General features: G+C 43.8%; 1 protein-coding gene across 1 annotated transcript in view; it reads left to right on the top strand.

Annotated features, from left to right (window-relative positions):
- Positions 1-5,040: 5,040 nt before the first annotated feature.
- The window catches only part of LOC115123622 (very-long-chain enoyl-CoA reductase-like), a 28,817-nt gene continuing 7,021 nt past the window's right edge, over positions 5,041-26,836 (top strand). Inside the window, exons 1-14 of the mRNA XM_065019253.1 lie at positions 5,041-5,047; positions 5,135-5,151; positions 8,097-8,114; positions 8,465-8,485; positions 11,264-11,314; positions 11,442-11,493; positions 11,877-11,921; positions 14,358-14,461; positions 14,635-14,750; positions 17,257-17,362; positions 25,709-25,781; positions 25,937-25,980; positions 26,087-26,236; positions 26,365-26,410. Coding sequence (XP_064875325.1) covers positions 5,041-5,047; positions 5,135-5,151; positions 8,097-8,114; positions 8,465-8,485; positions 11,264-11,314; positions 11,442-11,493; positions 11,877-11,921; positions 14,358-14,461; positions 14,635-14,750; positions 17,257-17,362; positions 25,709-25,781; positions 25,937-25,980; positions 26,087-26,236; positions 26,365-26,410 — 850 coding nt within the window. The remainder of the gene's footprint in view (positions 5,048-5,134; positions 5,152-8,096; positions 8,115-8,464; positions 8,486-11,263; positions 11,315-11,441; positions 11,494-11,876; positions 11,922-14,357; positions 14,462-14,634; positions 14,751-17,256; positions 17,363-25,708; positions 25,782-25,936; positions 25,981-26,086; positions 26,237-26,364; positions 26,411-26,836) is intronic.

Below are 26,836 nucleotides of genomic sequence, written 5' to 3'. Positions count from 1 at the left end.
TAAAACTAAGTTGACTGTGTCTTTAAAGCCCAGCTCTGTGGAGTGTATGGCTTAAAGTGGTCCTATGGACAGACTCCAATCTCCGGCTGTGGAGCTTTTCAGCTCTTTCAGGGTTATCTTTGTTCTCTTTGTTGCCTCTGATGAATATGCCCTCCTTGCCTGGTCTGTGAGTTTTGGTAGGCGGCCCTCTCTTGGCAGGTTTGTTGTGGTGCCATATTCTTTCAATTTTTTAATAGTGGATTTAATGGTGCTCAGTGGGATGTTAAAAGTTTCTGATATTTTTTTATAACCCAACCCTAATCTGTACTTCTCCACAACTTTGTCCCTGACATGTTTGGAGAGCTCCTTGGACTTCATGGTGCCGCTTGCTTGGTGGTGCCCCTTGTTAAGACTGTGTGGCCTTTCAGAACAGGTGAATATATACTGAGATCATGTGACAGATCATGTGACACTTAGATTGCACACAGGTGGACTTTATTTAACTAATTATGTGACTTCTGAAGGTAATTGGTTGCACCAGATCTTATTTAGGGGCTTCATAGCAAAGGGGGTGAATACATATGCACGCACCATTTTTCACTTTTTACATTTTTTTCATTTCACTTCACCAATTTGGACTATTTTGTGTCTGTCCATTACATGAAATTGGAATCCAAATAAAAATCTATTTAAATTACAGGTTGTAATGCGACAAAATAGCAAAAACGCCATGAGAGAGGGGGAGGTGAATACTTTTGCAAGGCACTATATGTGTTACATCTACTGGGTCTATATGTGTTACATCTACTGGGTCTATATGTGTTACATCTACTGGGTCTATATGTGTTACATCTACTGGGTATATATGTGTTACATCTACTGGGTCTATATGTGTTACATCTACTGGGTCTATATGTGTTATATGTGTTACATCTACTATATGTGTTACATCTACTGGGTCTATATGTGTTACATCTACTGTTACATCTACTGGGTCTATATGTGTTACATCTCTGTTACATCTACTGGGTCTATATGTGTTACATCTACTGGGTCTATATGTGTTACATCTACTGGGTCTATATGTGTTACATCTACTGGGTCTATATGTGTTACATCTACTGGGTCTATATGTGTTACATCTACTGGGTCTATATGTGTTACATCTACTGGGTCTATATGTGTTACATCTACTGGGTCTATATGTGTTACATCTACTGGGTCTATATGTGTTACATCTACTGGGTCTATATGTGTTACATTACTGGGTCATCTACTGGGTCTATATGTGTTACATCTACTGGGTCTCTACTGGGTGTTATCACTGGGTCTATATGTGTTACATCTACTGGGTCTATGTGTTATCTACTGGGTCTATATGTGTTACATCTACTGGGTCTATATGTGTTACATCTACTGCGTCTATATGTGTTACAGCTACTGGGTCTATATGTGTTACATCTACTGCGTCTATATGTGTTACAGCTACTGGGTCTATATGTGTTACATCTACTGGGTCTATATGTGTTACATCTACTGGGTCTATATGTGTTACATCTACTGGGTCTATATGTGTTACATCTACTGGGTCTATATGTGTTACAGCTACTGGGTCTATATGTGTTACATCTACTGGGTCTATATGTGTTACATCTACTGCGTCTATATATGTGTTACATCTACTGGGTCTATATGTGTTACATCTACTGCGTCTATATATGTGTTACATCTACTGGGTCTATATGTGTTACAGCTACTGGGTCTATATGTGTTACATCTACTGGGTCTATATGTGTTACATCTACTGGGTCTATATGTGTTACATCTACTGGGTACTGGGTCTATATGTGTTACAGCTACTGGGTCTATTGTTACATCTACTGGGTCTATATGTGTTACATCTACTGGGTCTACTGGGTCTATATGTGTTACATCTACTGCGTCTATATGTGTTACATCTACTGGGTCTATATGTGTTACATCTACTGCGTCTATATGTTGCTACTACAGCTACTGGGTCTATATGTGTTACATCTACTGGGTCTATATGTGTTACAGCTACTGGGTCTATATGTGTTACATCTACTGCGTCTATATGTGTTACATCTACTGGGTCTATATGTGTTACATCTACTATATGTGTTACAGCTACTGGGTCTATATGTGTTATCATCTACTGGGTCTATATGTGTTACATCTACTGTTACATCTACTGGGTCTATGTGTTACATCTATATGTTACATCTACTGGGTGTTACATCTACTGGGTCTATATGTGTTACATCTACTGGGTCTATATGTGTTACATCTACTGGGTCTATATGTGTTACATCTACTGGGTCTATATGTGTTACATCTACTGGGTATATATGTGTTACATTTACTGGGTCTATATGTGTTACATCTACTGGGTCTATATGTGTTACATCTACTGGGTCTATATGTGTTACATCTACTGGGTCTATATGTGTTACATCTACTGCGTCTATATGTGTTACAGCTACTGGGTCTATATGTGTTACATCTACTGCGTCTATATGTGTTACAGCTACTGGGTCTATATGTGTTACATCTACTGCGTCTATATGTGTTACAGCTACTGGGTCTATATGTGTTACATCTACTGCGTCTATATGTGTTACATCTACTGGGTCTATATGTGTTACATCTACTGGGTCTATATGTGTTACATCTACTGGGTCTATATGTGTTACATCTACTGGGTCTATATGTGTTACATCTACTGGGTCTATATGTGTTACATCTACTGGGTCTATATGTGTTACATCTACTGGGTCTATATGTGTTACATCTACTGGGTCTATATGTGTTACATCTACTGGGTCTATATGTGTTACATCTACTGGGTCTATATATGTGTTACATCTACTGGGTCTATATGTGTTACATCTACTGGGTCTATATGTGTTACATCTACTGGGTCTATATGTGTTACATCTACTATATGTGTTACATCTACTGTGTTACATCTACTGGGTCTATATGTGTTACATCTACTGGGAATCAGTCTGTTACATCTACTGGGTCTATATGTGTTACATCTACTGGGTCTATATGTGTTACATCTACTGGGTCTATATGTGTTACATCTACTGCAGGATCAAGTGAACAACCTCATCCATCCAGTGCCAGGCGACGGTCAACTGTTTCCTTCAGGAACAGCTCCTGTTTGGTTAGTCCCCACAAGGTCAACTGTTTCCTTCTGGAACAGCTCCCTTTTGGTTCGTCCCCACAAGGTCAACTCCTTCTAGAACAGCTCCTGTTTGGTTAGTCCCCACAAGGTCAACTGTTTCCTTCTAGAACAGCTCCTGTTTGGTTAGTCCCCACAAGGTCAACTGTTTCCTTCTGGAACAGCTCCTGTTTGGTTAGTCCCCACAAGGTCAACTGTTTCCTTCTAGAACAGCTCCTGTTTGGTTAGTCCCCACAAGGTCAACTGCTATGTCGTTTAGGGCGTTTAAGGTCAGAATTAGTGTTAGGTTTTTAGGCAGTGGTGTAAAGTACTTCAGTAAAAAAATACTTTAAAGTACTACTTTTTTTGGGGGGGGGGTATCTGTACTTTACTATATATTGTTGACAACTTTTACTTTTACTTCACTACATTCCTAAAGAAAATGATGTACTTTTTTTTTACCCAATACATTATCCTTGACACCCAAAAGTACTCATTACATTTTGACAGGGAATTTGGTCCAATTCAGCATTGATCAAGAGATCATCCTGGTCATCCCTCAGCCTCAGATCTGGCAGACTCACTAAACACAAATCCTTCATTTGTAAAGGATGTCTGAGTGTTGGAGCCCCATTAATTTAAAAAAACAAATTGTGCTGTCTAGTTTGCTTAATATAACGATTTTTTTTATTATTTATACTTTTACTTTTGATACTTAAGTATATTTAAAACCAAATACTTTTAGACTTTTACTCAAATAGTATTTTACTGGCTAACTTTCACTTTTAGTCAATTTCTCTTAAGGTATCTATACCTTTACTCAAGTATGACAATTGGGTAATTTTTCCACCACTGGGTTTAGGGTTAGGAGCTACAGTTAGTTTTAGGGTTAAGAGCTAGGGTTAGGTTTGAGGTTAAGGTTAGGTTTTCGGGTTAAGGTTAGGGTTAGGGTCAGGGTTAGGTTTAGGGTTAAGGGTTAGGTTTGTTGTTAGGGATAGGTTTTCAGGTTAGGGTTAGGGTACGGGTCAGGGTTAGGAGCTACAGTTAGTTTTAGGGTTAAGAGCTAGGGTTAGGTTTGGGCTTAGGGTTAGGGTACTGGTCAGGGTTAGGATTTGGGTTAAGCGATAGGGTTAGGGTATGGGTCAGGGTTAGGATTATGTTTAGGGTTAAGGGTTAAGGGTTAGGAAATGTGTGTGTCTGTTGTGAGTGAACCTTATCTAACCCCAAACCCTGTCAAATAACACCCGCTCGGATCTGTCCATTGTTTTATATGTTAATAACATTAAGACTACATTACACAGGAGGCAATGCGCCACCCAGGCAAGGTTGTTGGGAGAATGCCTTGCATGGCTACACACATTGATATTGCTAGCTGAAGTTTCTGTTTGTTAAAAGTAGTTAAACCTATGGTTTGTCACTAAACAGGAAACAAACATAACATCCATCACAGGAGGTACATGTCATCAGGTAACACCCATATTAGACCACACACACACACACAGTACACACACACACACACACACACACAGTACACACACAGTACACACACACACACACACACACACACACACACACACACACAGTACACACACACACACACACACACACACACACTACACCCCCCCTCCCCGTCTGTCTGTCTCTCTCCCTCCATCTCTTGCTCTCTTTATCTTTCCAACAGCTGGCCAAGCAGCAGTAATATGCAGCCCAGATACGTTCCTGACCATAGCTTGGAGAGGCCCCGCCATGGGCTTCCCCAAGTTCCTTGGCATAAAGTAGGAGAAGGAAGGAGCTAGAGGGAGAGGGAGGGAGGGAGGGAGGGAGGGAGTTGGGTTTCTGGAGTGCCTATGGTGCTACTCTCGGATGAACAGATGAGCAGTGAGGGCAGAGAGAGAGAGGGAGGGAGGATGGGAGAGTGGGAGAGAGAGGGAGGATGGGAGGGAGGAATTGAAGCGAGAGAGAGAGGGACCACCTTCTTTGAGGTAAGATTGGAGTTTGGACGTATACTTGAGCGTAATAGGGGTCATGAACAGATCGAAGTTATTTTTAAGCGATGTTTTTTTATATACATTTCTTACATAGTGTCGTGGTCAAAAGTGGAAAACCGTAACGTTGATACAGTTAAATATGCTCTTCCATTATAATGACTACACCAAGTCCGCCTTATGCATATTAGGACAGTTATTGTATTTGTGTTTTTGAGAGCCCCCTTCAACACCATAGCGTTGAGACACTCGACAACACACATTTTAACCTCTTTAGAAGAGGCCTCGGCTGAATGAAGGATTCTTTTTTTGTCGACGCTAATGACAGGAAATGGAAGTCTACTGTGTGTCAGGAAGTGTGTCAGGAAAGATCATTAGAATGATAATGGGTCACATCAGACAAAACAGAATGATCTCAAGTCTGTATGATGAGTGAAGCATGGCCCATTGATTGCCTTGATTAATTCTCAAATGTATACATTGTGTTTCTTTGGTAATTTACTTAGCAAGAGTGTGCTATCAAATTGTTGCTCTGGAGAAAGAAAAAAACACAAATATTTTTGGCTAATCCTTTCTAATCGCACGAGACTCCATCTATGTCGAGAGATATTGTGACAATAAAATGGATGGCACGGCAACCTGACTTTAACATTCTGAGAAAATTTCCTTACTCTGTCATCTCATTATAACTGTGAAACCCCTTTATGGCTCAGCGAAACCGAAAGCTCGACAACTCCTCAGTTTCCTCCAGCAGCCTGCAGGGACCCACTGAGCCAACAACTCCTCAGTGTCCTCCAGGAGCCTGCAGGAAACCCCTGAGCCAACAACTCCTCAGTTTCCTCCAGCAGTTTGCAGGAAACCCCTGAGCCAACAACTCCTCAGTTTCCTCCAGCAGCCTGCAGGGACCCCCTGAGATATGGGGTGACTGGTCAAGTCACACCTACTGTATAATGTCAATAATAATGTAATTAGCGTTAGCTTCCATTGACTTGGTGGGACAGTATTTTGCTGCTGCCAGGCTAGCTGTGTTAACTCTAATAGCTAGCATGTCTGCTAGGCTAGCTAGATCTCTTTCTATGCTCTAACCACAAACAAGTGCATGTGTAATTGAATACTAGAGCAACATATCTGCCATCTAAGGCCAATTTATAGGCCTCCAGTTGACATTTATGCTATTTCTCTGGGCTAGCCAGAGTTACAGGGAAGCCACATTCCCTTGTTCTCAGCGCTAGTCAGAGTTTCAGGGATGCCCAAGGCAGGCTCAAGGCATGCCAAATTAGCACACATTCCCATTGCTGTGGTCTACTCTACAGCCAAACAACATTAGGAAGAGAAACCTCCACCAATATTCATAAAATAAAGACCACAGGGTGAAAGGCAACTCCTAACGGCAGCAAATTAGCATTAGTTTACTTGATAATTATTTAGGTCATGTTAGTGCTATGTTAGTGACAGGCTAACATTAGCATTAGTTTACCTGATACTTATTTAGGTCATGTTAGTGCTATGTTAATGACAGGCTAACATTAGCATTAGTTTACTTGGTACTTATTTAGGTCATGTTAGTGCTATGTTAGTGACAGGCTAACATTAGCATTAGCTTACCTAATACTTATGTAGGTCATGTTAGTGCTATGTTAGTGACAGGCTAACATTAGCATTAGTTTACCTGATACTTATTTAGGTCATGTTAGTGCTATGTTAGTGACAGGCTAACATTGGCATTAGTTTACTTGATATTTATTTAGGTCATGTTAGTGCTATGTTAGTGACAGGCTAACATTAGCATTAGTTTACCTGATACTTATTTAGGTCATGTTAGTGCTATGTTAATGACAGGCTAACATTAGCATTAGTTTACTTGATACTTATTTAGGTCATGTTAGTGCTATGTTAGTGACAGGCTAACATTAGCATTAGTTTACCTGATACTTATTTAGGTCATGTTAGTGCTATGTTAGTGACAGGCTAACATTAGCATTAGTTTACCTGATACTTATTTAGGTCATGTTAGTGCTATGTTAATGACAGGCTAACATTAGCATTAGCCATGCTTATATTTCTAGACACCTCTTCTGTTTCATTTACTTATATGTATCTGTATAAAGACTTTCATTTCAAAACGCTGTATATACATTTTCATAAATGTTGGTAAATTAGATTTTTGTTGGAAAAAAAAGAGATGGTGTGTTTTTTCACTATCTAATCATGGCATGGGGTTGTTCAATGATAGATATGTATTTGTTTGAAACCTATCACTTGGTTTCATTTCAGAGAGACTTGCAATCACATTTTTTTTTTGCAAAACAAGATATATCCGCCTCACTCTCCAAAAAAAAGTTTTGCAAAATCAAATGTGCCAAACAATTAAACATTCTATAAATAACTGTACAAATGATAGATTCGTGACATCAATATTTAAAAATATATACATTTTAAAAAATTAAGCAATACAGTGATATGAGGTATGAGCTCTGGTCAATAGTAGTGCACTATATAGGGAATAGGGTGCCATTTGGGACAAGAGATAACTCTAACCAAACACTACAGCATGAAGCTAGATTTATGATGCGTTGAATTGCATATGTTAAAGACAGGATGTGAATACTCCATTCCAGCTAAACAATGGATATATAGCGTTTTGCAACAAAAACTATTATAAAACAAACCTAAAAATCTGAGAATAGTAATATTTGAAATACAAATTTAAAAGGGTACCCACATAAGCATTCATTGCTGGTGGGGGAAAAAAACACAAATGTGAAAAAAAAATTGGTAGATATAAACTCTTGGTATTATGTATTTATTTTAGCTTGAGGATAATTGTTTAGTCTTTTATATTGTACCTACTGGTTTGGTAGTTGGGCTGAGTCTGCCCAGTCCAATGTAAAGTATATTATTATGATTTGATATTTCTTTCTTTCTTTCCTTCTGTGGTGCAGCGGAACATCAGAAGAACTGTAATTACATTACTTTTGTTTAACAATGTGTCGAATAATCCCATACAGCATCTTTAGTTAAAACACTATCTCCGGCACGCTCAACTATTTGTCTCGTAAGATATTCATAAAATAAGGACCACAAGGTGGAAGGCAACCCCTAGACTATCAGACTAGCATTCATTATATTCATACTTTGTTTTGTGTCACATTCGTCTTGTCCTGATTGGCTAATATCATGAGCCATGCTAACATTTCTAGACATGTCTTCTGCCTTATTGACTTAAATGTATCTATTTTATTGACATGTTGTTGTTTGGTGAACCACGGCTGCTGTGTATTGATACGCTTTCTTTCTTTGTGCGGCACAGCGGAACATCAGAAGAATCACCGTAATGTATATTACATTTCTTTCAACAATAGATACGTTACCATCCATTTTGTCTAAAGATTTTCCACCAAAAATATAATAATCTTGGCACCTAAAAAAAATATGCACATTTTACCCGAAAGAGCTGTTTGCAGAGTACATAAAAAAGTACTTTTGTCATATCACTTTCCTTTGCTTCCCATACTTAACTCTTGTCTATGGTTTGGGCAAAGAAAAAAGTATTGCGATAAAGAGCAAACTCTGGTCTTGGCACAATGTCTTTAGATAGCAGGCCGTAGACAGAGGGTCGGCTGCATGATGAGATTCTGGATACGAGACTAAGAGATGAGATAATTGTTAGATTAAGCACTGATTATGTCACTAGCATATTAAGACCCTCAATATGTATTGGAAAGGAGTGTTTTCAGCTCAACACTGGGCACTTTTACCACCCTGTGAATTTACCCATCATTTATTTCCTCTGTAGCCTACTTTTCCAAGACGTACTGGGAGGATCAAACAAAATGGCATCACGTGACTCCAAATTTACTGCGACATGATAGTTGTTTTTATCAACAATTAAATGAGAAAAAAAAACTAATATTTGCCACTGCCATTTTGTCTGATGATCTATTAACCGACAACAACAAAAAATGATCCACCACTCTCGAATGTATTTTATTTTGTCGACATTTAGGAAAGCTTACCAACAATTAGGGGTTTCCATCAGACCTGTCATTAGTTATGTATCCGAGATGTAGGCCTATTTTACTTGTATAAAAATGGTTGGATGGAAACATGGTTAATGTGACAAATTATTATGTACGGGATGGGTCCTTTGACACGTAAATAAAACCTTATTAATATATTCATGAATTGAATTCATCACTCCCAGTGTTTAAGCTTAGACCACTGAAGCATCTTTAGCTAAAAAGACTCGCGCTCAGAATCATCAGTGGATCTGTCAGTCACGATTTAGTGTGTGTTGCTGGGAAAGCCTTGTCCATCACTCATCGTTACTTTGTGTATTTACGACAGTGGAGGAGAGGCTAGAGTGGCTATACGGGATGCCTGTGAAGGCTAGATTTAAGGATAGGATGTCAATAGGGAGAGCACGGAAATCAACTGAGTGCTTTTATCGATTATTCCCCCTGATTGGAAAAAGAGCTGATTTACAACATCAGCCATGGTCTGGCCAGGGGAGCGGACGGACAGCATGTCACGTACTGTTGTCTTCAAGTCAAATGCCCTTCCCGTATGGTCAGTTATTATAGGTTTTGACATTACAACTATTCTTTGTATGTTTGTAGATTAGCTGTTACTCTCCCTCCTTCTCTCTCTCCCCCTCCATCTCGCTCTCCGTGATCCATAAGGAGAACCTTGTGTCCCCTAGAGAGGAGAGAGACATCTCTGATAATTAGATTTACAAGGACACCACGACACTGAGACACTGTTTTAAATGACAACACACTGGTGACACCCTTGACACTCCTCTCCTACCACACAGTCATCAGGACAAAACAAAGATGGTGACACCCCTGACACTCCTCTCCTACCACACAGTCAGTAGGACAAACAAAGATGGTGACACCCCTGACACTCCTCTCCTACCACACAGTCAGCAGGATAAACAAAGATGGTGACACCCCTGACACTCCTCTCCTACCACACAGTCAGTAGGATAAACAAAGATGGTGACACCCCTGACACTCCTCTCCTACCACACAGTCAGTAGGACAAACAAAGATGGTGACACCCCTGACACTCCTCTCCTACCACACAGTCAGCAGGATAAACAAACGCCCCTGAAAATGCAGTTTGGGTAGGCAGAAAAAAAAACTCCTGACATGCGCCTGTGATTCAGAGAAGTGTCGCCACACCAGGTGGTTATGTCCTAGCCTCTCTAATGCAATACCAACATCCTAGCACTGCATCATATCACATATCCTCAATGGTGAGGAAGGAATCGACTCATTATCCATCCTTCGTGAGCCTCTCTCTCTCTCTCCCCCCCTGTTCTTTTCTTTAGCTGTGCATTCAGCATATCCATTAGAGGGTTATTTTACACTATAGAGTTAGAGGCATTTAGATACGCCAGCTCGGCTGAGCTCCGCACTACAGACGGACCACAGAGTGCTTCTCAGGGCAGCCGCCGAAGACAGCTCCTTCTGTGATGTAAATCAACACCTGAATAAAAGGCTAATTAAGATGGGGAGGGGGGTGATCTGCCTTCACTGCAACCTCCCCTAGACCAACATGTTCCTTTATGACTTGAAGCTGTTCGCAAAAACAAAAAAGTCACCCTTCTTAAAAGGAAGTATGAAGTTTTTATTTCACTTTTTTTGCACTTCGCTTTTATTTCTTGTGGTCATGTGACAATGTACTGTAGGTTAAGACAGGCTAGGACTCGAGGCTATACAATACATATCTTGTGCGGTCAGAAGACAGATGGGGGGCATCAAAAGGTTGAAAACCTCTGTGGCAACGATGAAGGTATGATTTAACACTAAGAGTGGACAAAAGCCTGGTGTAGGTTGTGTAATGCTTAGAAAAGCCGCTGTGAATTCTGGGATGAACGTTCTCCTGGAGAGTGAGACTGACTAAGGCTGGGATCGGAATGTGTCGTGATGATGAGTCAGCGGACAGGGCATAATGCTATCAACAAATGATCACACTGCTTTACCACTAGTCTCTCTCTCTCTCTGACAGAAATCAAACTGAAATCTAGAACATGCTGGTTGGGTTCGAGGCTGTCACTACGGCTGCAATACAGAAACTAACCAGGTGCTTTCTCCTACAGGTGGAGGTTCTAGATGGCAGGACCAGACAACAGCTGTGTTTTCTAGATAAGGTACAGCATTGTATATCCAAACCCAATCACAATATGGATTTACTCCAAAGTTAAATGATTCTGATTGAGCTTGAATTTCTCTAGTCGATAATTATTGCGAATTGACGTATTTGTTCTATATTTGCAGGTGGAGCCTCATGTTACAATAGGAGACATCAAGAGACTTTTTCACAAGTCATGTAAGTATTGATATGTCATTAGTAATTATCCTATAATTGATCAACCGGCCATGATAGAATGTCTAGTAACAATAACTTCATAAAAGGTAACAGTTATGGCCTAATTAAATATATCGGCTGTACAGTATGGATCAACTTGATCAATGAAATTATAAATGAGAGCTGGTTTGACGAATGCCATAATCTAAAATATCACATCAGATTTTTTTTTAAACGGTTCAGTGTGTGTAGTCAAGGAAACCATGAAAAACAGCCACAGCACACGTCTAGAGAGAACTGTTGGTGGCAGTGAGACTACAGCTGAAGTCTACTCCGTTGTGAGGAACTACTACTATAGACCTGAAACTATACTCTGTGTGTGTGTGTCTGTGTGTGTGTGTCAGATCAACAGTTGTATCCAGCCAGACAGGACCTCAAGCTCGACCCCAGTAAGTGAATAATGTGTTTAGACTACTGGTACTGTTAGTCTAAATGTTTCTGAAGTCTATTTTTCGTTGTTGTTGATGTTTATTGTCACCTATTTCAGCCACACGCGTTGCTGACAGGTGTATAAAGTCGAGCACACAGCCGTGCAATCTCCATAGACAAACATTGGCAGTAGAATGCTTTATTGGGTTTGGCGAATGCCTGGAAAACGCTACCTTCCCCAATGCATAGAGCCAACTGCACATTTTGATGGAGGAGGAAATGGTCTGGGACTGTTTTTCATGGTTCGGGCCCCTTAGTTCCATTGAGGGGAAATCTTAACTCTACAACATACAATGACATTCTAGACTATTCTGTGCTTCCAACTTTGTGGCAACAGTTTGGGGAAGGCCCTTCCCTGTTTAGGCATGACAATGCACCAGTGCACAAAGCGAGGTCCATACAGAAATGGTTTGTCGAGTTTGGTGTGGAAGAACTTGACTGGCCTGCACAGAGCACTGACCTCAACCCCATCGAACTCCTTTGGGATAATTTGGAACGCCGACTGCGAGCCAGGCCTAATCCCTGCTGCAATGTTCCAACATGTAGTGGAATGTCTTCCCAGAAGAGAGGAGGCTGTTATAGCAGTAAAAGAGGAGGACCAACTCCATATTAATGCCCATGATTTTGGAACGAGATGTTCGACGAGCATCATTTGTCTCTATCAACTCCATATTCATCATCTCCAGCATTAACGTGAACGTGAACATACTACGAATGTTTTGTAGTAAAGAACATGTTTTCTAACATCATCCACCAATTAGTAAGCAATGCCTTCTCATAATTGGCTAAAATCACACGATGTACACCGATGATGTCATTGGAAACACTTTTCTTCCTGTGTTTTGTTTACAACAGAACATAGAAACGTTCACAGGTTGTTGATGTTGGGGTGGTGCTGGATAATAGGCAGTTAACCCACTGTTCCTAGGCCATCATTGAAAATAAGAATTTGTTCTTTAACTGACTTGCCTAGTTAAAGAAAGGTAAAATTTTAAAAATTGCTAGAGTGTTGAGTTAATCAGCTTTACATCCTCATTTATTTTGAATCATTTGATTGCATTGGAATACTTTCAATATTTAAGACAATATAATGTACGAAGCTAAACAACGTAATGTGAGATGATTGGGTTGTTGTTTTTACCCCTTTTTTTCTCCCCAATTTCACGGTATCCAATTGGTAGTTACAGTCTTGTCTCATCGTTGCAACTACCATACAGACTCGGGAGAGGCAAAGGCCGAGAGCCGTGCGTCCTCCGAAACACAAACCATCCAAGCCGGCACTGCTTCTTGACACAACGCCCACTTACCCCGGCAGCCAGCCGCACCAATGTGTCGGAGGAAACACCGTACACCTGGCGACCGTGTCAGCTTGCACTGCGCCCAGCCCACCACAGGAGTTGCTAGTGCACGATGGGACAAGGACATCCCTGCAAGCCAAACCTTCCCCTAACCCGGATGACGCTGGGCCAATTGTGTGCCCGCCCCATGGGTCTCCCAGTCATGGCCAGCTGCGACAGAGCCTGGACTGGAACCCAGAATATCTAGTGGCACAGCAAACACCGCTGCCCCACTCGAGAGGCCCAGCATGTGCACTCTTAAAGACATGCTCCAGTACTTTGGCGACTAAGAAAAGTATTTTTGAAACCTCACGCTTTGAGCTGAATGTGCCAAAGTGTAGTTCAAAGTGCAATTCGAGTTCTAGTCAATGAGCTTTTCCATTTAAGTCATTTAGGAGACACTCTTATCCAGAGAGACCTAAAGAAGCAATTAGGGAGAAGTGCCTTACTCAAGGACACATCGACAGATTTTTCACCTTTCGGTTATTGGCCCAACGCTCTTAACAGCTAGGCTACCTGCCACCGCATTTGAGTGGCAGCTAGCAAGAGGTCTGAGCAGCGTTAGGCCCAACGGCTCACACAGCAGAGACTGAGAGAGAGCAATGTCATGGTGCACATATCTGCACATATGTGACATAGTATGCATTTTTCAGGGACCTTGGCTATTGAGTGCTACTTTCAGAAACTACTGGCTAAAAAGAATACAAAAGTAGCGGAGAATCTCTTTAATATAGCTTGTTACTTGAAGCGGAAAGGCAATCTCATTTAGCTGAAACTAAATGGGTCAATATCTACCCCGTTGAGCTTACACTAAAATTACTTTCAATTATTCCTCCACAGAAACAGGTTAGGAGTAAGGTCACCTTGAGCTTATAGGACAAGAGAACAGGAAACATTGATTGGTTCTAAGAAAAAAATCCATGTAAGAAGTATTCTTACAATCCATGGCATTTTACATGGAAGATGAATTCATTGGTCTGTTTGAATAGGAACAGGAAAACCAAACTCTGCATTTCATTTTCACATCTTGTTTTTTTTTTTTATATATATATTTTTCAGAAGGAAAATCACTTAAGGATGACGATGTATTACAAAACCTACCAGTTGGGACCACAGCAACCATGTATTTCAGGGACCTGGGTCCACAGATCGGGTGGACAATGGTAAGAGCCTGTGACACACAGTACTATCGATTCAAACTGCAGTTTGGACTCTTATGGACGTTAACATTTGACAAGAGGCTCTTCTTTCAGGTATCGAGTTCAGGTTTCATGTTAATTTGACATGTGTAATGAACACATCGGACATCTTACACACCCTCTTCCGCTGTTGGCAGGTGTTTTTGGCGGAGTACATTGGCCCCCTGTTTATCTACCTTCTGTTCTATTTCCGAGTTCCCTATATCTACTCACAGCAGGATGCCTTCACCTCCAGCTCCAACTCAGTGGTCACGTAAGTCAGTCTCTAATACACCCAATAACATACTGATTGGCTTCAGATGAGATCCAATCTAACATTAATCTGTCTCTCTCTTTCTTTGCCTCCATCCAATGTCCCCATCTCTCATCCTCACTTTTCTATCTCTCCCCCCCCCACTCTCTCTCTCTCTCTCTCTCCCCAACTCTCTCTCTCTCCCCACCTCTCTCTCTCTCTCTCTCTCTCTCCCCCCACCTCACCTCGCTGTCTCTTTCTCCCTCTCCCCACCTCTCTCCCCTCTCTCTCTCCCCCACCTCTCTCTCTCGCTCCCCACCTCTCTCTCTCTCTCTCTCTCTCCCCACCTCTCTCTCTCTCTCTCCCCACCTCTCTCCCCCCCACTGTCTCTCTCTCCCCACCTCTCTCTCTCGCTCCCCACTCTCTCTCTCTCTCTCTCTCTCCCCACCTCTCTCTCCCCCACCTCTCTCTCCCAATACCTCTCTCTCCCCCACCTCTCTCTCCCCCCACCTCACTGTCTCTTTCTCCCTCCCCACCCCTCTCTCTCTCTCTCTCTCCCACCTCTCTCTCTCTCTCCCCACCTCTCTCCCCACTCCTCTCTCTCTCTCCACTCCTCTCTCTCACCTCTCTCTCTCCCCCACCTCTCTCTCTCTCTCCCCCCACCTCTCTCTCTCCCTCTCCCCACCTCTGTCTCTCTCCCCCTCCTCTCTCTCTCCCCCACCTTTCTCTCTCCCCCCACCTTTCTCTCCCTCTCCCCACCTCTGTCTCTCTCCCCCCACCTTTCTCTCTCTCTCCACCTCTCTCTCGCTCTCTCTCTCATCGCTCTCTCTCTCCCCCCCTCCCTCTCTCTCTCCCCCCATCTCTCTCTCCCTCTCTCTCTCGCCGCTCTCTCTCTCTCCCTCTCCCCACCTCTGTCTCTCTCCCCTCCCTCTCTCTCTCTCCCCCGCCACCTTTCTCCCTCTCCCCACCTCTGTCTCTCTCCCCACACCTTTCTATCGCTCCCCACCTCTCTCATCGCTCTCTCTCCCTCTCCCCCTCCTCTCTCTCCCCCACCTCTCTCTCCCCCTCCTCTCTCGCTCTCCCCCCACCTTTCTCTCTCTCCCCACTCTCTTTCGCTCTCTCTCTCTCTCACCCCACCTTTTCTCTCTCCCCACCGCTCTCTCTCTCTCTCTCCACCTCTCTCTCTCCCCCACCTCTCTCTCTCCCCCACCTCGCTGTCTCTCTCTCCCTCTCCCCACCCCTCTCTCGCTCCCTCTCGTCTCTCTCTCTCTCCCCCACCTCTCTCTCGCTCCCTCTCGTCTCTCTCTCTCTCTCTCCCCACCTATCTCTCGTCTCTCTCTCTCTCTCTCCCCACCTATCTCTCGTGTCTCTCTCTCTCTCCCCCACCTATCTCTCGTGTCTCTCTCTCTCTCCCCCACCTATCTCTCTCTCGTCTCTCTCTCTCCCCACCTATCTCTCGTCTATCTCTCTCTCTCTCCCCACCTATCTCTCGTCTCTCTCTCCCCACCTCTCTCCCCACTCCTCTCTCTCACCTCTCTCTCACCACCTCTCTCTCTCTCTCCCCCACCTCTCTCTCTCTCTCCCCACCTCTCTCCCTCTCCCCTCTCTGTCTCTCTCCCTCCTCTCTCTCTCCCCCACCTTTCTCTCTCCCCCCACCTTTCTCTCCCTCTCCCCACCTCTGTCTCTCTCCCCCCACCTTTCTCTCTCTCTCCACCTCTCTCTCGCTCTCTCTCATCGCTCTCTCTCTCTCCCCCTCCCTCTCCTCCCCCACCTCTCTCTCCCTCTCTCTCTCTCGCTCTCTCTCTCTCCCTCTCCCCACCTCTGTCTCTCTCCCATCCCTCTCTCTCTCTCCCCCGCCACCTTTCTCCCTCTCCCCACCTCTGTCTCTCTCCCCACACCTTTCTATCGCTCCCCACCTCTCTCATCGCTCTCTCTCCCTCTCCCCCTCCTCTCTCTCCCCCACCTCTCTCTCCCCCTCCTCTCTCGCTCTCCCCCACCTTTCTCTCTCTCCCCACCTCTCTTTCGCTCTCTCTCTCTCTCACCCCACCTTTCTCTCTCTCCCCACCACTCTCTCTCTCTCCCCACCTCTCTCTCTCCCCCACCTCTCTCTCCCCCACCTCGCTGTCTCTCTCTCCCTCTCCCCACCCCTCTCTCGCTCCCTCTCGTCTCTCTCTCTCTCCCCCACCTCTCTCTCGCTCCCTCTCGTCTCTCTCTCTCTCTCTCTCCCCACCTATCTCTCGTCTCTCTCTCTCTCCCCACCTATCTCTCGTGTCTCTCTCTCTCCCCCCACCTATCTCTCGTGTCTCTCTCTCTCTCTCCCCCACCTATCTCTCTCTCGTCTCTCTCTCTCCCCACCTATCTCTCGTCTCTCTCTCTCTCTCTCCCCACCTATCTCTCGTCTCTCTCTCTCTCTCTCTCCCCACCTATCTCTCGTCTCTCTCTCTCTCTCTCTCCCCACCTATCTCTCGTGTCTCTCTCTCTCTCCCCCCACCTATCTCTCTCTCGTCTCTCTCTCTCTCTCCTTCAGACTAGCCTGTGCCTGTCACACCTGCCACTACATCAAGAGATTGATTGAGACCGTCTTTGTGCACCGGTTCTCCCATGGCACCGTGCCTCTCAGGACTACAGTCAGGGTACGAACTTCCTCTGCTCCAACGTGGGCTACTTTACTTCCAAGCCATGTATTTTACAGTATCACTAGCGTACTTTACAGTGCTATTTTAAATCTGTGTCATAATTTACAGTATAAGGACAATGACAACCACTGCTCCTCACATTCTCAATACAAAACATAGTCACCTTCTGTCTTTGTCCTAGCAAAGGTTTTTAATACACTGCTACTACTGCAGTACTACCTGCAGTATTATCTGCAGTATTATCTGCAGTACTACCTGCAGTATTATCTGCAGTACTATCTTCAGTATTATCTGCCGTATTATCTGCAGTATTATCTGCAGTATTATCTGCAGTACATCAGGATCTCATTCAAAATATTTATTTTTACAATATATTGGCCTCCCGATTGGCACAGTGGTCTAAGGGCACTGCATCTCAGTGCTTGAGGCGTCACTACTGGTTTGAATCCAGGCTGTATCACAACCGGCCGTTGACTGAGAGTCCCATAGGACGCTGCATAATTGGCCCAGTACCGTCCAGGTTTTGGCCCGGTGTAGGCCGTCATTGTAAAATAAGAATTTGTTCTTAACTGACTTGCCTAGTTAAATAAAGGTTAGAAACACTACCAAATTGACAGTGTGATTTACTGGTGTTTTCCTCTCTCTCTGTCAGAGCTGTGTGTATTACTGGTGTTTCTCTCTCTGTCAGAGCTGTGTGTATTACTGGTGTTTCTCTTTCTGTCAGAGCTGTGTGTATTACTGGTGTCTCACTCTCTCTCTGTCAGAGCTGTGTGTATTACTGGTGTTTCTCTTTCTGTCAGAGCTGTGTGTATTACTGGTGTTTCTCTCTCTTTCTGTCTGAGCTGTGTGTATTACTGGTGCTTCCCTCTCTGTCAGAGCTGTGTGTATTACTGGTGCTTCCCTCTCTTTCTGTCAGAGCTGTGTGTATTACTGGTGTTTCTCTCTCTCTCTGTCAGAGCTGTGTGTATTACTGGTGCTTCCCTCTCTTTCTGTCAGAGCTGTGTGTATTACTGGTGTTTCTCTCTCTGTCAGAGCTGTGTGTATTACTGGTGTTTCTCTCTGTCAGAGCTGTGTGTATTACTGGTGTCTCCCTCTCTCTCTGTCAGAGCTGTGTGTATTACTGGTGTCTCCCTCTCTCTCTGTCAGAGCTGTGTGTATTACTGGTGTTTTCTCTCTCTCTGTCAGAGCTGTGTGTATTACTGGTGTCTCCCTCTCTCTCTGTCAGAGCTGTGTGTATTACTGGTGTTTCTCTCTCTCTGTCAGAGCTGTGTGTATTACTGGTGTCTCTCTCTCTCTGTCAGAGCTGTGTGTATTACTGGTGTCTTCTCTCTCTGTCAGAGCTGTGTGTATTACTGGTGTTTCTCTCTCTGTCAGAGCTGTGTGTATTACTGGTGTTTCTCTCTCTGTCAGAGCTGTGTGTATTACTGGTGTTTTCTCTCTCTCTGTCAGAGCTGTGTGTATTACTGGTGTTTCTCTCTCTCTGTCAGAGCTGTGTGTATTACTGGTGTTTCTCTCTCTGTCAGAGCTGTGTGTATTACTGGTGTCTCCTCTCTTCAGAGCTGTGTGTATTACTGGTCTCTCTCTCTGTCAGAGCTGTGTGTATTACTGGTGTTTCTCTCTCTCTGTCAGAGCTGTGTGTATTACTGGTGTTTCTCTCTCTGTCAGAGCTGTGTGTATTACTGGTGTTTTCCTCTCTCTCTGTCAGAGCTGTGTGTATTACTGGTGTTTCTCTCTCTGTCAGAGCTGTGTGTATTACTGGTGTTTCTCTTCTGTCAGAGCTGTGTGTATTACTGGTGTTTCTCTCTCTTTCTGTCAGAGCTGTGTGTATTACTGGTGCTTCCCTCTCTGTCAGAGCTGTGTGTATTACTGGTGTTTCTCTCTCTCTCTGTCAGAGCTGTGTGTATTACTGGTGTTTCTCTCTCTGTCAGAGCTGTGTGTATTACTGGTGTCTCTCTTTCTGTCAGAGCTGTGTGTATTACTGGTGTCTCCTCTCTCTCTGTCAGAGCTGTGTGTATTACTGGTGTCTCTCTCTCTGTCAGAGCTGTGTGTATTACTGGTGTTTCTCTCTCTCTCTGTCAGAGCTGTGTGTATTACTGGTGTTTCTCTCTCTCTGTCAGAGCTGTGTGTATTACTGGTGTCTCTCTCTCTCTGTCAGAGCTGTGTGTATTACTGGTGTTTCTCTCTCTGTCAGAGCTGTGTGTATTACTGGTGTTTCTCTCTCTGTCAGAGCTGTGTGTATTACTGGTGTCTCCCTCTCTCTCTGTCAGAGCTGTGTGTATTACTGGTGTTTCCCTCTCTGTCAGAGCTGTGTGTATTACTGGTGTTTCTCTCTCTGTCAGAGCTGTGTGTATTACTGGTGTTTCTCTCTCTCTGTCAGAGCTGTGTGTATTACTGGTGTTTCTCCTCTCTCTGTCAGAGCTGTGTGTATTACTGGTGTTTCTCTCTCTGTCAGAGCTGTGTGTATTACTGGTGTTTCTCTTCTGTCAGAGCTGTGTGTATTACTGGTGCTTTTCTCTCTGTCAGAGCTGGTGTTTTCTCTCTCTGTCAGAGCTGTGTGTATTACTGGTGTTTCTCTCTCTCTCTGTCAGAGCTGTGTGTATTACTGGTGTTTCCCTCTCTGTCAGATACTGGTGTTTCTCTCTGTCAGAGCTGTGTGTATTACTGGTGTTTCTCTCTCTCTCTGTCAGAGCTGTGTGTATTACTGGTGTTTCTCTCTCTCTGTCAGAGCTGTGTGTATTACTGGTGTTTTCCCTCTCTGTCAGAGCTGTGTGTATTACTGGTGTTCCCTCTCTCTCTGTCAGAGCTGTGTGTATTACTGGTGTCAGAGCTTCTACTGGTCTCTCTCTGTCAGAGCTGTGTGTATTACTGGTGTTTCTCTCTCTGTCAGAGCTGTGTGTATTACTGGTGTTTCTCTCTCTCTGTCAGAGCTGTGTGTATTACTGGTGTTTCTCTCTCTGTCAGAGCTGTGTGTATTACTGGTGTTTCTCTTCTGTCAGAGCTGTGTGTATTACTGGTGTTTTCTCTCTCTCTGTCAGAGCTGTGTGTATTACTGGTGTTTCTCTCTCTCTCTGTCAGAGCTGTGTGTATTACTGGTGTTCTCTCTCTCTGTCAGAGCTGTGTGTATTACTGGTGTTTCTCTCTCTCTCTGTCAGAGCTGTGTGTATTACTGGTGTTTCTCTCTCTGTCAGAGCTGTGTGTATTACTGGTGTTTCTCTCTCTGTCAGAGCTGTGTGGTGTTTCCCTCTCTGTCAGAGCTGTGTGTATTACTGGTGTTTCTCCTCTCTGTCAGAGCTGTGTGTATTACTGGTGTTTCTCTCTCTGTCAGAGCTGTGTGTATTACTGGTGTTTCTCTCTCTCTGTCAGAGCTGTGTGTATTACTGGTGTTTCTCTTCTCTGTCAGAGCTGTGTGTATTACTGGTGTTTCTCTCTCTGTCAGAGCTGTGTGTATTACTGGTGTTCTCTGTCAGAGCTGTGTGTATTACTGGTGTTTCTCTCTCTCTGTCAGAGCTGTGTGTATTACTGGTGTTTCTCTCTCTCTGTCAGAGCAGTATTACTGGTGTTTTCTCTGTCAGAGCTGTGTATTACTGGTGTTTCTCTCTCTGTCAGAGCTGTGTGTATTACTGGTGTTTCTCTCTCTGTCAGAGCTGTGTGTATTACTGGTGTTTCTCTCTCTGTCAGAGCTGTGTGTTATTACTGGTGTTTACTGGTGTTTCTCTTTCTGTCAGAGCTGTGTGTATTACTGGTGTTTTCTCTCTCTGTCAGAGCTGTGTGTATTACTGGTGTTTCTCTTCTGTCAGAGCTGTGTTATTACTGGTGTTTCCCTCTCTCTCTGTCAGAGCTGTGTGTATTACTGGTGTTTCTCTCTCTTTCTGTCAGAGCTGTGTGTATTACTGGTGTTTCCTCTCTCTCTGTCAGAGCTGTGTGTATTACTGGTGTTTCTCTCTCTCTCTGTCAGAGCTGTGTGTATTACTGGTGTTTCTCTCTCTGTCAGAGCTGTGTGTATTACTGTGGTGTGTTACTGGTGTTTCTCTCTCTGTCAGAGCTGTGTGTATTACTGGTGTTTTCCTCTCTGTCAGAGCTGTGTGTATTACTGGTGTCTCCCTCTCTCTCTGTCAGAGCTGTGTGTATTACTGGTGTTTCTCTCTCTGTCAGAGCTGTGTGTATTACTGGTGTTTCTCTCTCTCTGTCAGAGCTGTGTGTATTACTGGTGTTTCTCTCTCTCTGTCAGAGCTGTGTGTATTACTGGTGTTTCTCTCTCTCTCTCTGTCAGAGCTGTGTGTATTACTGGTGTTTCTCTTTCTGTCAGAGCTGTGTGTATTACTGGTGTTTCTCTCTCTGTCAGAGCTGTGTGTATTACTGGTGTTTCTCTCTCTCTGTCAGAGCTGTGTGTATTACTGGTGTCTCATTCTCTCTCTGTCAGAGCTGTGTGTATTACTGGTGTTTCTCCTCTGTCAGAGCTATTACTGTGTATTCAGACTGGTGTATTACTCTTCTCTCTCTGTCAGAGCTGTGTGTATTACTGGTGTTTCTCTCTCTGTCAGAGCTGTGTATTACTGGTGTTCTCTCTCTCTGTCAGAGCTGTGTGTATTACTGGTGTTCTCTCTCTGTCAGAGCTGTGTGTATTACTGGTGTTTCCTCTCTCTGTCAGAGCTGTGTGTATTACTGGTGTTTCTCTCTCTCTGTCAGAGCTGTGTATTACTGGTGTCTCTCTCTCTGTCAGAGCTGTGTGTATTACTGGTGTTTCTCTCTCTCTGTCAGAGCTGTGTGTATTACTGGTGTTTTCTCTCTCTCTGTCAGAGCTGTGTGTATTACTGGTGTTTCTCCTCTCTCTCTGTCAGAGCTGTGTGTATTACTGGTGTTTCTCTCTCTGTCAGAGCTGTGTGTATTACTGGTGTTTCTCTTCTCTGTCAGTGCTGTCTGTCAGACTGGTGTTTTCTCTTCTCTGTCAGAGCTGTGTGTATTACTGGTGTTTCTTTCTCTCTGTCAGAGCTGTGTGTATTACTGGTGTTTCTCTCTCTCTGTCAGAGCTGTGTGTATTACTGGTGTTTCTCTCTCTCTGTCAGAGCTGTGTGTATTACTGGTGTTTCTCTCTCTGTCAGAGCTGTGTGTATTACTGGTGCTTCCCTCTCTCTCTGTCAGAGCTGTGTGTATTACTGGTGTTTCTCTCTCTCTCTGTCAGAGCTGTGTGTATTACTGGTGTTTCTCTCTCTCTGTCAGAGCTGTGTGTATTACTGGTGTTTCTCTGTCAGAGCATTACTGGTGTTTCTCTCTCTGTCAGAGCTGTGTGTATTACTGGTGTCTCTCTCTGTCAGAGCTGTGTGTATTACTGGTGTTTCTCTCTCTCTGTCAGAGCTGTGTGTATTACTGGTGTTTCTCTCTCTCTGTCAGAGCTGTGTGTATTACTGGTGTTTCTCTCTCTCTGTCAGAGCTGTGTGTATTACTGGTGTTTCCCTCTCTGTCTCTGTCATTAGTGTCTCCCTCTCTCTGTCAGAGCTGTGTGTATTACTGGTGTTTTTCTCTCTCTGTCAGAGCTGTGTGTATTACTGGTGTTCCTCTCTCTCTTTCTGTCAGAGCTGTGTGTATTACTGGTGTTTCTCTCTCTGTCAGAGCTGTGTGTATTACTGGTGTCTCCCTCTCTGTCAGAGCTGTGTGTATTACTGGTGTTCCTCTTCTCTGTCAGAGCTGTGTGTATTACTGGTGTTTCTCTCTCTGTCAGAGCTGTGTGTATTACTGGTGTTTCTCTCTCTGTCAGAGCTGTGTGTATTACTGGTGTTTCCCTCTTTCTGTCAGAGCTGTGTGTATTACTGGTCCCTCTCTCTGTCAGAGCTGTGTGTATTACTATTCAGAGCTCTCTCTGTCAGAGCTGTGTGTATTACTGGTGTTTCTCTCTCTCTGTCAGAGCTGTGTGTATTACTGGTGTTTCTTCTCTCTCTGTCAGAGCTGTGTGTATTACTCCCCTCTCTCTCTGTCAGAGCTGTGTGTATTACTGGTGTTTTCTTCTCTGTCAGAGCTGTGTTTACTGGTGTTTTCTCTCTGTCAGAGCTGTGTGTATTACTGGTGTTTCTCTCTCTCTGTCAGAGCTGTGTGTATTACTGGTGTTTTCTCTCTCTCTGTCAGAGCTGTGTGTATTACTGGTGTTTTCTCTCTCTGTCAGAGCTGTGTGTATTACTGGTGTTTCTCTCTCTGTCAGAGCTGTGTGTATTACTGGTGCATTTTTGTTTCCTCTCTACTCTGTCAGAGCTGTGTGTATTACTGGTGTTTCTCTCTCTCTCTGTCAGAGCTGTGTGTATTACTGGTGTTTCCCTCTCTGTCAGAGCTGTGTGTATTACTGGTGTTTCTCTCTCTCTGTCAGAGCTGTGTGTATTACTGGTGTTTCTCTCTCTGTCAGAGCTGTGTGTATTACTGGTGTTTTCCTCTCTGTCAGAGCTGTGTGTATTACTGGTGTTTTCCTCTCTGTCAGAGCTGTGTGTATTACTGGTGTTTCCCTCTCTCTCTGTCAGAGCTGTGTGTATTACTGGTGCTTCTCTCTGTCAGAGCTGTGTGTATTACTGGTGTTTCCTCTCTCTGTCAGAGCTGTGTGTATTACTGGTGTTTCTCTCTCTCTCTGTCAGAGCTGTGTGTATTACTGGTGTTTCTCTCTCTCTGTCAGAGCTGTGTGTATTACTGGTGTTCCCTCTCTCTCTGTCAGAGCTGTGTGTATTACTGGTGTTTCTCTCTCTCTGTCAGAGCTGTGTGTATTACTGGTGTTTCTCTCTCTCTGTCAGAGCTGTGTGTATTACTGGTGTTTCTCTTCTGTCAGAGCTGTGTGTATTACTGGTGTTTCCTCTCTCTGTCAGAGCTGTGTGTATTACTGGTGTTTTTCTCTCTCTCTGTCAGAGCTGTGTGTATTACTGGTGTTTTCTCTTCTGTCAGAGCTGTGTGTATTACTGGTTTTCTCTTCTCTCTGTCAGAGCTGTGTGTATTACTGGTGTTTTCTCTCTCTGTCAGAGCTGTGTGTATTACTGGTGTTTCCTCTTTCTGTCAGAGCTGTGTGTATTACTGGTGTTTCTCTCTCTCTGTCAGAGCTGTGTGTATTACTGGTGTTCTCTCTCTTCTGTCAGAGCTGTGTGTATTACTGGTGTTTCTCTCTTTCTGTCAGATGTATTACTGGTGTTTCTCTCTCTCTGTCAGAGCTGTGTGTATTACTGGTGTTTCTCTCTCTCTGTCAGAGCTGTGTGTATTACTGGTGTTTCTCTCTCTCTGTCAGAGCTGTGTGTATTACTGGTGTTTCTCTCTCTCTCTGTCAGAGCTGTGTGTCCCCACTCTCTCTGTCAGAGCTGTGTGTATTACTGGTGTTTCTCTCTCTCTGTCAGAGCTGTGTGTATTACTGGTGTTTCTCTCTCTCTGTCAGAGCTGTGTGTATTACTGGTGTTTCTCTCTCTGTCAGAGCTGTGTCATTACTGGTGTTTCTCTCTCTTTCTGTCAGAGCTGTGTGTATTACTGGTGTTTCTCTCTCTTTCTGTCAGAGCTGTGTGTATTACTGGTGTTTTCCTCTCTGTCAGAGCTGTGTGTATTACTGGTGCTTCTCTCTCTTTCTGTCAGAGCTGTGTGTATTACTGGTGTTTTCCTCTCTCTCTGTCAGAGCTGTGTGTATTACTGGTGTTTCTCTCTCTCTCTGTCAGAGCTGTGTGTATTACTGGTGTTTCTCTCTCTTTCTGTCAGAGCTGTGTGTATTACTGGTGTTTCTCTCTCTCTGTCAGAGCTGTGTGTATTACTGGTGTTTCTCTCTCTCTGTCAGAGCTGTGTGTATTACTGGTGTTTTATCTGTCAGAGCTGTGTATTACTGGTGTTTTCCTCTCTGTCAGAGCTGTGTGTATTACTGGTGTTCTCTCTCTGTCAGAGCTGTGTGTATTACTGGTGTTTCTCTCTGTCAGAGCTGTGTGTATTACTGGTGCTCTGTCAGAGCTGTGTGTATTACTGGTGTTTTCTCTCTGTCAGAGCTGTGTGTATTACTGGTGTTATCTCTCTCTCTGTCAGAGCTGTGTGTATTACTGGTGTTTCTCTCTCTGTCAGAGCTGTGTGTATTACTGGTGTTTCCCTCTCTGTCAGAGCTGTGTGTATTACTGGTGTTTCCTCTCTCTCTGTCAGAGCTGTGTGTATTACTGGTGTTTTCCTCTCTGTCAGAGCTGTGTGTATTACTGGTGTTTCCCTCTCTGTCAGAGCTGTGTGTATTACTGGTGTTTCTCTCTCTGTCAGAGCTGTGTGTATTACTGGTGTTTCCCTCTCTGTCAGAGCTGTGTGTATTACTGGTGTTTCCCTCTCTGTCAGAGCTGTGTGTATTACTGGTGTTTTCCTCTCTGTCAGAGCTGTGTGTATTACTGGACCTTCTCTGCGTGGTTGGCCTTCTACATCAACCATCCACTGTACACGCCTCCATGTAAGTCCTCTATCATTCAAACCGACCACTCAGTGCCTCAACAAGACATACAGCCCCCTCCTCAACTCTTTATACGCAGGTATATCTGAATAATAACACTATCACTTCTCTCAACCAGACATCCAGCTAACCAAATGGTTTATGTCTCTCCACAGCGTATGGGGACATGCAGGTGAACTACGCACTGGCTATATTTCTGGTATGTATTGGTTGACAAAACACCCGATGAGGGTGATGAACACGAGAAATAATTATTACAGATGACTTTGAGGCGTGTTAAACGGGATGTTGTGTTTTGACTGTAGCTTTGTGAGGCTGGTAATTTCTCCATTCACGTGGCCCTCAATAACCTCAAGGCAGAAGGTGGGTCCAAGTGCAGAAAGTTCCCTCGCCCGACGAAGAACCCATTCACATGGCTCTTCTTCCTCGTGTCTTGCCCCAATTATACCTACGAGGTAAGGATGAAGGCTATGGACCATATAAATAGATCCTGTTTCTATGGCTACAACATGTTGTGACTTAATGGTTATGGTTTCTGAAATGATCAATGGTGTTACAGGTTATGGGTATTTCTTTCATTTAGGTAGGAGCCTGGGCAAGTTTCTCTGTCATGACCCAGTGTCTTCCAGGTCAGTCGACTCAGATCCTATTTTATTTCCCATATTTAATGAATACTTTGGTAATTTTACTCACGCATTTATATTCCCACTACTCATCACTCATTTATATCCCACTACTCGTCACTCATTTATATCCCACTACTCATTTATATCCCACTACTCGTCACTCATTTATATCCCCACTACTCGTCACTCATTTATATCCCACTACTCATTTATATCCCCACTACTCGTCACTCATTTATATCCCACTACTCATTTATATCCCCACTACTCATCACTCATTTATATCCCACTACTCATCACGCATTTATATCCCACTACTCATCACTCATTTATATCCCACTACTCGTCACTCATTTATATCCCCACTACTCATTTATATCCCCACTACTCGTCACTCATTTATATCCCCACTACTCATCACTCATTTAT

Source organism: Oncorhynchus nerka, linkage group LG6 (assembly GCF_034236695.1).
Source record: "Oncorhynchus nerka isolate Pitt River linkage group LG6, Oner_Uvic_2.0, whole genome shotgun sequence".
NCBI lineage: Eukaryota > Metazoa > Chordata > Actinopteri > Salmoniformes > Salmonidae > Oncorhynchus > Oncorhynchus nerka.
The sequence above is the reverse complement of the archived record's forward strand: the minus strand, read 5'-3'. Positions and strand labels throughout refer to the sequence as shown.